Raw genomic sequence first — 11,992 nt, 5'->3', positions numbered from 1 at the left:
GAAGGTTGGGAGAGGACGGAAGAAGATGCGGTGGAAAGAGGGGGGTCGAGGGGCTTATATATACAGAAAACCTCGCGGGCAAATGCATGCTGTGAAGCCTTGATTGTGGCCCAGGGAATGGTGAGACAGGCGGATGAATATCGGCTCTTACATTGAAGGAGGCCTATGGGGTGTGAAGCCGGACCACCATCTGCAGACGCAGTTTGACCGGTGCCCCAGGTGAATGATCACTGGCCCGCGAAGGCCAGGGCTGGCCGAAGGAGGGGAGAAAAACAAAAGTGGTCATTTTCAGGATGATCGGGGAGAGGGAATTAGGGGGTTGCAAACGAGATATTCACAGAGAGCTGAGAATGGCGAAACGAAGACACAACCAGATGGAATAAATCGAGACAGACTGGATCTGGGACGGCAAATTCACAGAAAGTCGGGATGGACAGAGACTTACCAGGTGAAAGTTATAAGCCGCGATGGGCAAGTCCATATTATAGTTAATGTGAGCCATCGTAGCGCTTGATTGTCGCGATCGTCGCGACTGAAAAAGGCACAATGGAGGTGTGTATCAGGGGGTTAATGGTAGTTTCGTGGGATGTGATGGAAAGGAAGATGAATGAAAAAGGGAAGACGGAAGATGATGCAGAAGTTGAAGGGAAGGAGAGTCGAAGAGTAGAGCTGGTGAAGTTGAAGGGGAGGAGAGTAGAAGAGCGAAATTGGTGAGGTTGGAAGGAAGGAGAGTAGAGGAGTAGAACTGATGAAGATAGAAGGAAGAGTAGGACTGGTGAAGATGGAAGAGACGAGGAAGGAGCGGTCAGGTGAGCTTTGGTGTATTCACCCCTACTTCACTTGTAAGCTCCGGCTTGATGCAGTGACTTTGCCTGTGTAGTCAAGAGTGGAGGAAGTGATGAAAGAAGTGAGAAGCGATGGTGGAAGAGATGAAGGAAGAGATGAGGGAAGAGACGAAGGAAGTGAGGAAGTGATGGAAGTGATGGAAGTGATGGAAGTGATGGAGAGAGTCCTCAGACTGTGTAGGTAGTCTCAAGGAGTTCAGTGTGGGTAGTAGTGGGGGATACAAGGTAGTGAGAGTAGGTAGCAAATGTAAACAACCGTCTGATTTCTCACCTTCTTAATATGTGTAATGCTGGTAGTCGGACCAACTCAAGTCCACCAGAGCGAATTTGCAGTTGAATATGGCGAGTACGGAGGGAGAGCGAAGAAGGTTTGTTCTTGATTCCTTTCCTTGGATTACTGTGGATTGCTGGATTCTGATCAAGTGATCCAACACTCGAGGATAGTGTATCTCGATCTTGATCGACCGTCACTCGAATCTTCTATTTCGAAAGATTGCCTCGCGCCCAAGCTTCCCAGAATACCGCTCAACCTGTTCGCGATGAAAAAGTGCCGACTGGGCTCGACGCTTTCACAGCTTACAATCTCGACATGAAGTGTGGAACGTTCTTAGCTCGGGCAATCGGTCAGAAAAGGAGATGATCAAGGAGTTGAGAGGGCCTCTACATGGAGCAGACATTGAAAGAGATGTCCGGATGTTTCAAGAGGAGAATAGATGAGTTTGAACTGTTCAAGACCCTTCTTTCTGCTCCTTTCCTGTTGCCCAACGTTTGGGTAACTCTGACCCCTACTCTATTCTGGCAGCTGCCATTTCATTAGCTTACTTGCGAAATTACAAGAGGCAGCGTATATCCCCCGGTCAAGAAGAAGCATTCGCCCAGATCACGTCTTGTCGCGAGAATATCGACCCGGAAACCCTATACTCGGAGAGGAGGTTGCGAACCTGGAAGCCAGCTGCAATGCATTTCGTCTACGTGGACTTGAAAGCGGAATAGATAGGTTTTGCCAAAACACACGACGAACTGGGGATATAAAGCACTGGCTCCTACACACTGTCTGCCAAGTTCAGTCTATCACTCAGGTCACTCAGGCGGATATCGATAAGGATAAGAAAGAGCAGAAGAACCATAAGAAGAACGGCCCTTTCAGAGACCGTGCTGCTGAGATTTGGGAAGACTTCGGAAACCTGATCGGAAGAGATGAAATACGGCACGCAGCTCAACCTACAACATAATTGTACCCTATAGCTTGCCTCTGTTGTTCAGGACATCCAGCATCAACCAATCGACGAGTATTTCTACGCGGGCTTGAAAACGGACTATATCTGAATTGCAGACGGGTTACGGAGCCTAGCCTTGCCAGAACCGGGCACATGTGGTATCTTCATGACTTCAAAATGCTCGAGATTCATATTGGCGAAAGGTTCAAATATCAATTATTAAATTAATCAATTAATCAACCGAGCCCAGTGGGTAAGCGTTCCTACCATGATAGGCGTCAGGTTGAAGCAACTTCAATTTGTCGGCTCTATCCTCGACGACTTCGAATGTTGGATTTATTTGAAGGAGGGAAGTAAACACGGTACTTGCGCGCGATGTTGCAAGAACTTTTCCTCGGTCGAAAGTTGTAGCCATTCCAGTCACAAGCACAAAGAGACAAAGCGCAAGCCACCGACACGCATCGCCCGGGTTATTCGGAACGATCGTGACCGTCAAGGCATTGAAGGGAAAGCATGCTCGCTGAGTATGTCAAGGCACTCGGCCCTGATTCCACCATTTACCACAAGGATTTACGTTTTACCAAATCATTCAGCAATAATCCGAATGTTGCAGTGAATTAGACCACCAAGAAAAGGCCATTCGGTACGCAATGTTGGAAGTAAGGACTTTGGCATACTCCCCGACAGCGCAATTAAAAAAATTTGCTTCTAGGTCATGAGAAAAGTAGCATGCTCCTCACTACAGGGACCCAAGCATACATCTCCTCTCATACCGCTATGCAGAACGAGAACCGAAACCAGGCCGCCATCAAGAGTCTTCCCTGTTCACCTTTGTCATTCCCCTAATGGTGCTGATGATTATGGATGTTCCATGTTCCTTCGGGATGTTGGGAGATCCGCCTCTTTTGTGGGTATTCCTACAGTGGGCACATATTGCCCCAGGGCTATGGCGTACTCAGTTCATCTAAGATTTCATTGGAGGGACAACCGGCAAGACGCAGTCAGATTTCTAGGGACCCTACGGAGTACAGGCGGGGCTTAATGCGGAGGACTCCTCCAATGTCGACCACTACGATGGTCAACCGCTTCGCCCAAGTAATCGCCGAGGAGGCGCACTACATAAAGACACTCCGAACCAGAAACCACCAAGCCATCGCCCTACTACAGGCCAAGACATTCTGGGGCCTCAAGGCAACGCCCATCTAGAATCGTCCAGTAGACCTATGCGGGTACCTTATGCAGCTCTACGCGGACAAACCGGAGGTTGACGGGCCGCTCTGCTCTAGAAGGGCTTCCAAACGGGAATACCTCTTTTAACCATACCAAGGGAGGGCTGTAATGCCCTCGAACAAGAATCCTAGTTCACGCATGTTCCCAATAAAATGTCAATTTCATCGGACAGCCCGTGCATTGAAGCTCAATCATAGGAATGTCCGAGGGCGGTTTACCAAGGCGGTGCACAGTTACCGGCATGCGCGATGATGCAGCCGCACGCTATGGATGCGGATATGTTGTTTTTGTTGATGATTGGTAAATGAAGATTGTTTCTACGGATCTATCTTCCTCCTGTTTCTCTTCCGCCTCCTCTTTCTCTCCTGAGCGGACGGGAAGCCTTGTACTCTACACCCTGTGGTCGCACATGGCTAAAGAACCGTCGTCATACAATCAACCCGACCAGGCGGAAAACACGAATTGGGATTCGGTTCCAGATCAGCGACGACAGTGCGTTCAGCGAATCGAACAAAGGACGGGCTTATTAGGCAACGAGCACATGCATACATCCAATCACATACAGCGAATCGGGCAGGCGTCGGACAGTATATTACGAGCTTGAGATCTTCTCTCTGGCCTGTTTATATCTTTGGAAAAGAATGACACCCATCCGATCCGTTTGGTTTTAGGAATAGTGTGCTCTTGTTAACCCGTTCTATGAGAAAGCCATGCACAGCTTGTGTCCTTAACCATATTTCCTCCGTCTCTGTACGTTCTACGGATAAGGTGCGAACTGACAGCCCTGGCATGCAATATATATACATCAGGCCGGGAATCATCCCGCGAAGAGCGAGTTAACTAACGGTAGACAAGCAAGCGACTCTAGCGGCGGAGACCAATCATCTTGAGAGCGAAATTTTTTCTACATATCTTTCGGTAATGCGTTGTTTATTATTGTTCAGTACTAAATACTAATCAATTTTAAGCATGCGGTGAACGAGTCATATTTGTTTTGGTTAACTTAACCCTAAGGACTGGAATGTTTCACTGTGGAAGGTTGTGTCTTGAATTTCCATCCATATGGATCCTTGGGATGAGGGGAATAAGAATGCCACAGGGGTTGATTGACATAAGATCAATGTGGCATCGTCATCGTCGTTCGATAGCACATTCTCTAGCCTGTCGAGTCTCGTCCTGGAAACTGGAAAAGCCACGCGGAAGTCCTAGTTTGCGGATAGCCCACGAGCCTGCCGGTCGGCAATAGGGGATGGGTTATGCAATGGCAGGAGAAATCAATGACAGCCGCAAAATTGGGCGTTCTGCCCGGTTTAATGAGTGATGGTTCGCCGGTAATTGATGTCTCGCTGTCATTTGGTTAGTCCGTGAACTAGACTGATGTCGCCAAGATAGCGTGGGCATAGTTCTGGTTGACTGAGGGTTAGGCTGCTACGGACCGAGCAACCGAGGCTCTTTTCCGGAGTAGGTCAGAGAGATATCCAGAGACATAGACGCCCTTTTCCTTCAGTAGCTTGTTACTTAGCCTGTTAGATCGTGAGTCAAGTTAGTCAACTTGTACTAGCGGTCGGACAAACCGAGTCAACGCCGTGGCCAAGCACTTGCACTAGGCAGGCACCAGTGAGTCCATAGCGGGGTTCACTGCAGGGTTAGCCAGGAACAGGATACATTAAAAAAAAATCAACCAGACCTAGCAATCCGGATTCCGGAGTAATCTGTGCTATGTCCATAATATATATTAGGTGGAAATTACATCACCCGATTAGGGACGCAGAAATCGACCCCCTGGTATGCACCAGGCCGAGACCTTTCGCTGCCGGAGACTTAAGGCGATGGATAATTTCCCGAAACAGATGATGGCTTGCGAGTTGGAAGATGCTCGGATGATGGCCGCAGAGGTCATGTGAGGGCCGTGTACTTCGTCCTCCGTCAGTGCCGGGATTCCGACGAGAGAGAGAATTGTGAATTGGGATTTGTGATTTCCTAAGGAGGTATTACGGAGTCGAGTCGATATCCGGCGGAGACATTATTGACCATGTCTTACTTCCGTAGAGTGGTGGATGTTCCATTTTCAATGCCATTCAATTGACTGGGTCGGGTTTATTGGCGCCATGGATAGTCGATGGTCAAGGCCATGTGGTGCCTATTTTTTTTGTTCGATCCAATCTGATCCAACGGTCGGAGGTTGACGGTACAAAGAAAAATCCAACACTTCCAGGGATTGCAACCGTGGATAATTCCATGGCCCCTTGGATCGGACGAATGTAAGAAGGGCTGACATAAGCACCCGAGGGAGTTCGTGGGGCGGAGGACGGAGTTATCGAACGTACCTTAAAATAGGCACACAATGGGTTAATTAATTAATTGACAAGATTGATTGTGCAGTTTGCAGAAAGGCAGAAAGAGAGAACCAACTGATCATCTCAAGATCTTCGACTAAAGTTACATAGTACGACGGAGTGGAGGACACGGTGACAGCCGGTGCGTGGCTAACTCCCAAGACAGTCACAGCCCCGACGGTCAGGCGTGCCGACGTGCAGATTCCAGGCTGGACTTGTCTCACTGTCTGATTTTTTATTGGCGATGTGTTCGTCACTAGCGTTCTTAGCGCCGCCACTAGTGCCAGCCCGCCTCCTTTGGTGTTTGGCGCTTTTTTGGACCTTTGGAGAATTTGCACTGCTTAGCGCCCGTTCGCTGCCGGCGAGCGCTGTTTTCCTTCCTGCCCTTCCCTTTCTTAGTCCCTTGACTCCTCTCCACGGGATTATCAGTCAATCTCACCTCTTCCACTCCATCTTCTCTCGCTTTGCATCCCATCCGTTTTCGCCTCCTTACGGAGTACACTCGTTTTTCATCCATCGTGCAGCTCCTTGTCTGACAAGTCTTTCTTGACTGCCTCCTTTTAATCAACCTAGGTGTCATCTATCTTCGCCTGGTCATTCGTTAAATCCCACTCAGCCCCCCCTTTGGATTACGATCGTTTCTCTCTCGGTCGCTTTCTGACCTTCGCCTGAGAAATCCACCTCACGTCGATAATATAATCCAACCCGAGTATTTTCGATCTCACTCCAGGTCGCCCATCATGCGAGCCGCTCGTTTCTCTTTCCTCGTTTACTCCCTCTCCCTGCTGGCCGTGGTCGCCGGTCAGAGTACCGCCGTCACTAATGGCAACGTTGGCGGAGGAAATGCCATCACCTCTGGAAACGCCGCTCCCACCACCGCCGAAGAAGCAGCCACCACCTCGGTCCCTTCCGCTGAGACGACGGTAGCCGACAAGACTTCCTCCACCAAAGACACGAAGCCCACGGAGGCAACGACCTCGTCCACTACCTCGGAGGAACCAGCGAAGGAGACCACGAGCTCCACCACCGAAGCCCCTGCCGCCAAAACCACCGCAGAGAATACCAAACAGACGACAGCACCCAAGACCACCAAGGCTGACCAGACCACGGAAGCAGCCCCCAAGACCACCGCTGCTGATGCCACCAGCACCGGCACCAGCACCACGGAATCCAGCGCTACCCCCGTGGTGAAGACGATCACCACAATGCGTACCATTAGCGGCACTCCCATCGAAACCACGATGACCACGACCTCCGCCGACAAGAACGCTGCCGCCGATTCTACCGAGTCTCCCGGTCTGAACGGATCCTCCGAGGAGTCCAAGAGCTCGGGTCTCTCGAAGGGCCAGAAGAACATCATCATCGGTGTCGTGGTGGGTGTCGGTGGTGCCATCCTGATCGGAGCCCTCGGTGTGGTAGCCTGGAGAATCCGAGCCCGCAAGCAGAACGCCCGCGACAACGACGAAGCCGCCGATCTTATGAGCGGTACCGCCGTCGGTGCCGGCGCTCGTGAGAAGGCTCCCAGCCCCGGAGCTGGCGGCACGCCCTTCAAGAGCACGCTCGACCAATATCACAACCCCGGACCGGTGAACGCCGCTTCGAACTTTTAAGCTAGCCGCGTCCCCTCGCCCTCGAATTTCTTTTCGAGGACTGTATTCTATTCTCTTCTCGTTCATATGCCAATTTGGGCATGTGAGTTGAACACAAACAGTACATGACGGACTGAAGTGGTTAGATTGTCACTAGTTCTGATTGTCAAGTTTGTACGATATTTACGCAGTTATTTTATCGGCGCTTTAGGATGAGGATATCATCGGGTTGTGTTTTTTGCGTTGTGTTTTTGATACGCCATGTCTGCCTCGCGCAGCATCCGTTTTCTCTATCTGCATTGTCGTTTATAGAACGTCCGTCACTCCTTTCCGAGACCACGCTCCTTTATACCAGCGATATTTGTTCTAGCGTTTGTGCTATTTGATTCCCCGCTCGAAGCATCTGATTCTGCCATCGGATAGTGTGGGCAGTATTGGCTGTCTTACTTATCCTTTTCTCTTCGAACAAAAAGCCTTATTATCCTCGTGATATGTATCTATTTAATTTGACAGAAAGAAACTTCACTTCGAACTGTTCCACTCGTATAGGGCTTCTTCGTACAGATCTCTCATTCCGTACAGGGCTACGTCCACGACAGACCCAGTTACTCCGTACCTTAGTAGATGGAGATTCCCGTGCATGAGAATTGAAACCTACGGAAATTACCCGTCATGCTTATGGTCCAGCATGCAGAAAGTACCTAGAAATCGCATGAAACGACTAAGAATAGCAGACCGCATTTGCAGTTACAGAATTTGAGAATACAGGGACTTCCTCCCCCCCCCCCCCCCCCCCCCTTCCTGGCCCGTGTCCGAAGCCGTTCCCCGCCCTCCATCCTCCAATCTGTTTGTTGGCTTGGTCAACTCACCACACCACAACGTGATCGTCAGTCCTGGTCGTCATCCCGCCACGATGATGATCCGTTGTCGCGTGTCCTCGTCAACAGCCACTCTCGTTGCCAGTCGCCACAGCAGAGGGACTACTTACGGTGTACGGAGTACCTAGTCTTCCTGATACGCCCCGTGCCGGTGAAGTGAGCGCTGACCGCATCTCATGACGGGACTGATGGGTTGAAGTCTGAATGTGGATCAATAGGTACTGTACTTTAGCCGTTAGTGGTCCTTTGACATCACGTCTGCTGATCCATCCACCAAGCACACTTTTCGTCATTTCTTGGGGCGGTGATCTATCTTGCGGGATTAGCTTCCGTTGTTGCATTTCTATATACAGTAGCATGTTTACATAGTATGTATATATTGAGTCTCCGGGTTTCTCAGAGACCACACTGCACGGCGGACGGAGATTTCGCACATAAGTCATAGATGACAAATGGCATGTGCTCCGTATTGGTATAATAATTAGATTGTTTATTTATTAGTGAAGGGCGTTGATTATCCAACCAATTCTGACGGAGTAGATTAATTAATAACGGGTCCGCCGCTGTCAGTACTCCGTAGTCTCGGCGAAGGATCTTATTGTGGACAACGGAGTACACCGTATGTGGACTGTGTGGACTATGGTTAGACGAAGAGAAGATAGATACCCAAATAAGTAATCTAAGCGTTCAGATGTTCTTATTTCGTTTATTAACATTTTTACGCTATAGGTATGGTGTAGATGGTGGGGTTGATAAGTCCGTTTCTCCGTCTATCTATGCATCTGCGTGTCTGTCTATCTATAGAATCCTTCATCCTCTACCTAATCAAGTAGGAGTAGTCCGAGTCTTCCCTCTGGGCAGACTTACTACAAGGACTCAGGTACGGAGTATGGACAATAATATCCTCAAGTACCGTGATCATCCGCTTCGATGAACAGAGAGAAAGAAATAGTATCGGAGAGTCGCCGACTCCATCATACACAATATTAGAACCCTTTTGTAGATAGCAAATATGATTTCTATATACTGTTTTATTATGACCTCAACATACCGCTGAGAAGGCTCAGGCAGAACTCTCTTTTTGGGCAGTGTGACGGTCTCATCATCACAGTTGGCCTTACAACTACGGTCGGCCTCAGCACTATAGAAGGCCTATATAGTGTAGTAATTATATGATGGTAAGGTCAACTATAGTAATGGAGCCGACCGTAAAATCTACTATAGTAGTTAGAGCCCGCGCCGATTTCGCCGGTGTTACTTTGGATGGGCATGGGCGGATACTACTTCCGACATTGGAGATGACGGGAACGTATCCATGGATGTCAGTCGGCACCTTCTGGAATAATCTTCTCCATCCTCATCCATCCTCTGTACCCAATCAACTGTTATTCATCCTACTCCCTCTTCCTATCTTACGCGAGTGCGTCATCCTGCTTACGATCCCTAAGGGCTGTCGCACTGCCATGAGAAGTCGCTTGCCGCAAGTATGACCTCCGACAAACGAAACAACAAACCTTGAGAACTCCGCATTCGACACAGAGAAGATCCTGTTAGGAATACATCTGGTCTAGACAGGCAGGTAAAACCCTTGCTTGCTAATTATTTTTGACCCTCTTGCCCTCGTTCTTTGATCCAATACTGATAAAAAAAACAGAATGATCAGATCCGTTTCCCTACACGACAGGGCCTAAAATGTGGTCGGGATATTTGCAACCACCTAGATCTACGTAATGTTCTACGTTAGGTGTTTGCATGGATGGTTTCTACACCACGGTACCAGAATCTCGTCAACAACGAAATGGAGCAAACCTGCATTGGGAGACCACACAAGCTATTTGCATATGCCCAAAAGGAAAGCCCTTCTTTTCTCCGATCTGCCATTTGCCAGGGCTTGCATGGGAAAACCCAATACCCTCAGATCCAACTTTACAAGTGGCCAATCGAACCCTAGGAAGAAAGCCCTTCCCTGTGTTCTTTCTTCTATGTCTTACCCACGGCACTTCCGGCGCTCCCCGTCTTTCCCTTGTTTACTTCTCTTTCTATATTCATGCACGCTTAAACGGCTATGGGATCACCCGTTTTCTCCCATCGTTTGCTTCCATCCCCCTATCTCTCTCATCGCGTCAAGCAAGTGTTTATAAAAAGGATGCTTGCTGCTTCCTACGGACGATGTCCATTCTTCAGTCCCCATGTTCCCCTCTCGTCCGTCGACCTCATACTTTCCCTCCAAGCAAGTTTTGATAAGACCACTTCTCCAGCTACACCCACCACTTCATCCTCCGTTTCCTCACATTGCTTTCCACACGGTCGAGCAATCTATACAACGTTGCTTTGCCTAGAATGGAAAACAAGATCGAAAAGATGGAAGATCAGCTCTCCCATTGCGGAACAGAACCGAAAAAAGTGAGTCAATCTTCGGGGTCTTCCTTGTCACTGCCAGCAGAGGCTAACCCTTCGGACGAGATGCTGGATGTGGTGATTCGGGAGAGATATGTACTGGACACAATTCGCGCCCCGGAGGATTTCGCCCATGAGAAAGCCCACGAAGCCGCGGGATCAGCAACCCTGAGCGAACTCCCCAACGGAGATGTGGCTTTTGGAAACCCCAAGGGCCTTGAGACCCTGGCGCATGCATCTCAGTTCGAAGAAATCCACAAAGAGTTAGGCGACCTGAAACAGGAACTTGCTAAGGTTAATGAGAAACTCCGCGACCATGACCGACTTCTTGGAGACAGTAGAAGTTGGATGACAGTCAGAAACCGGATTTTTCTCACCTTTCTAAGATATCACAGCAAGAAAGGTTCTTCTTTCATATCAAGACTCGTCGATCCGTTTGGCTCGAAGCAGAAGCAACAGATCAAGGAATGCAACAAGCTCATCCACGAAGCGGACATGGTCACAGATATGCGAATGGTTAAGATGTGTCCCGAGAGCAGCGAATATCATGATGGTTTCGACATGTTCGACATGTACGAAATGATTTATTCATGTTCTCTCTCTGTTGCGGAGTGTCTAGAGGCCAACCGAATGACATACGCAATCAAGACAATTGACCAAATTGCAAGCTACGGACTCAGTGAAGAACATAGAATGTCTCGCGGTCAAGGAAAAGCAGCGAAAGAGTTAGAGTTATATCTTCAGGGAATCAACCCAGGAAAGGGTATTGCCCCGGAGGAAGCTCTAAAGCTGCAAAGTATTTGTGACGCGTTTCAAGCGGCCAAGGAATAGAATGTTTGATCTCTCAATATACTCCCATAGTTCTTGTTGATGTCACGCTTAGTTATGATTAATGCATTAGATATCTACTGAAATACCGTACCATTTCTTCACGTAGCAGAATTCCCCTTGGATTTCCGAACCTGTTCACCTCACTTACTCGTAGTTCAAGCCCAAATCAATCTATGAATACCGGTAACCCAGCCGAATTATCCTGGCCAGAGGACTGTCACTTCTTCGTCCTGGGAGAGCCTAGCCGGGGGCTTCGGGGCACTTGTATCTTCAAGGCAAAGAAAGACCTTGTGTGCAGTATTGACAGCTAGCCGCAATATTTGCGAATATTGAAGTATGTGGTTGTCTATTGGTAGGCGTCGCAGCTGACTGAAATAACCACTTGAAAACCGGATTATAGAAGTATCTGGACCTAATCAGATTCAGAAACGGTGGTTCTAAATTGTGATGGTCTTTCGACATGGTCTCCGTGAAATGGGCCATGAGTGTGAACCAGAAATGGACGAGGCCGTGAGATGAAGCGGAGGATGGGATATTAGAAGTTAAGACGGATACTGCTATCTTGAGAAGTTTTTCTTATTTAGAGAAGAAGAAAAAAAAGAAAAAGAAAGAAAGAAAGACATGAAACAAATAGAGCCGATCGTTGGGCGCAGAACCTTCTGATTATCG

At 48.8% G+C, this 11,992-nt stretch overlaps 2 protein-coding genes across 2 annotated transcripts; both read left to right on the top strand.

Moving 5' to 3' along the window:
• Positions 1–6,368: 6,368 nt before the first annotated feature.
• midA (putative cell wall protein) lies at positions 6,369–7,238 on the top strand (the record flags this gene model as incomplete). Its single annotated transcript, XM_046086397.1, has 1 exon — positions 6,369–7,238. One exon carries the CDS (start codon positions 6,369–6,371, stop codon positions 7,236–7,238), a length of 870 nt encoding a protein of 289 aa, XP_045942361.1.
• A 3,320-nt stretch (positions 7,239–10,558) lies between these two features.
• Positions 10,559–11,323, top strand: LDX57_004723 (uncharacterized protein; the record flags this gene model as incomplete). Its single annotated transcript, XM_046086396.1, has 1 exon — positions 10,559–11,323. One exon carries the CDS (start codon positions 10,559–10,561, stop codon positions 11,321–11,323), a length of 765 nt encoding a protein of 254 aa, XP_045942360.1.
• Positions 11,324–11,992: the final 669 nt, after the last annotated feature.

The sequence above is a fragment of the Aspergillus melleus genome (genome assembly GCF_016097325.1).
Source record: "Aspergillus melleus strain CBS 546.65 chromosome Unknown contig2, whole genome shotgun sequence".
NCBI lineage: Eukaryota > Fungi > Ascomycota > Eurotiomycetes > Eurotiales > Aspergillaceae > Aspergillus > Aspergillus melleus.
The sequence above is the reverse complement of the archived record's forward strand: the minus strand, read 5'-3'. Positions and strand labels throughout refer to the sequence as shown.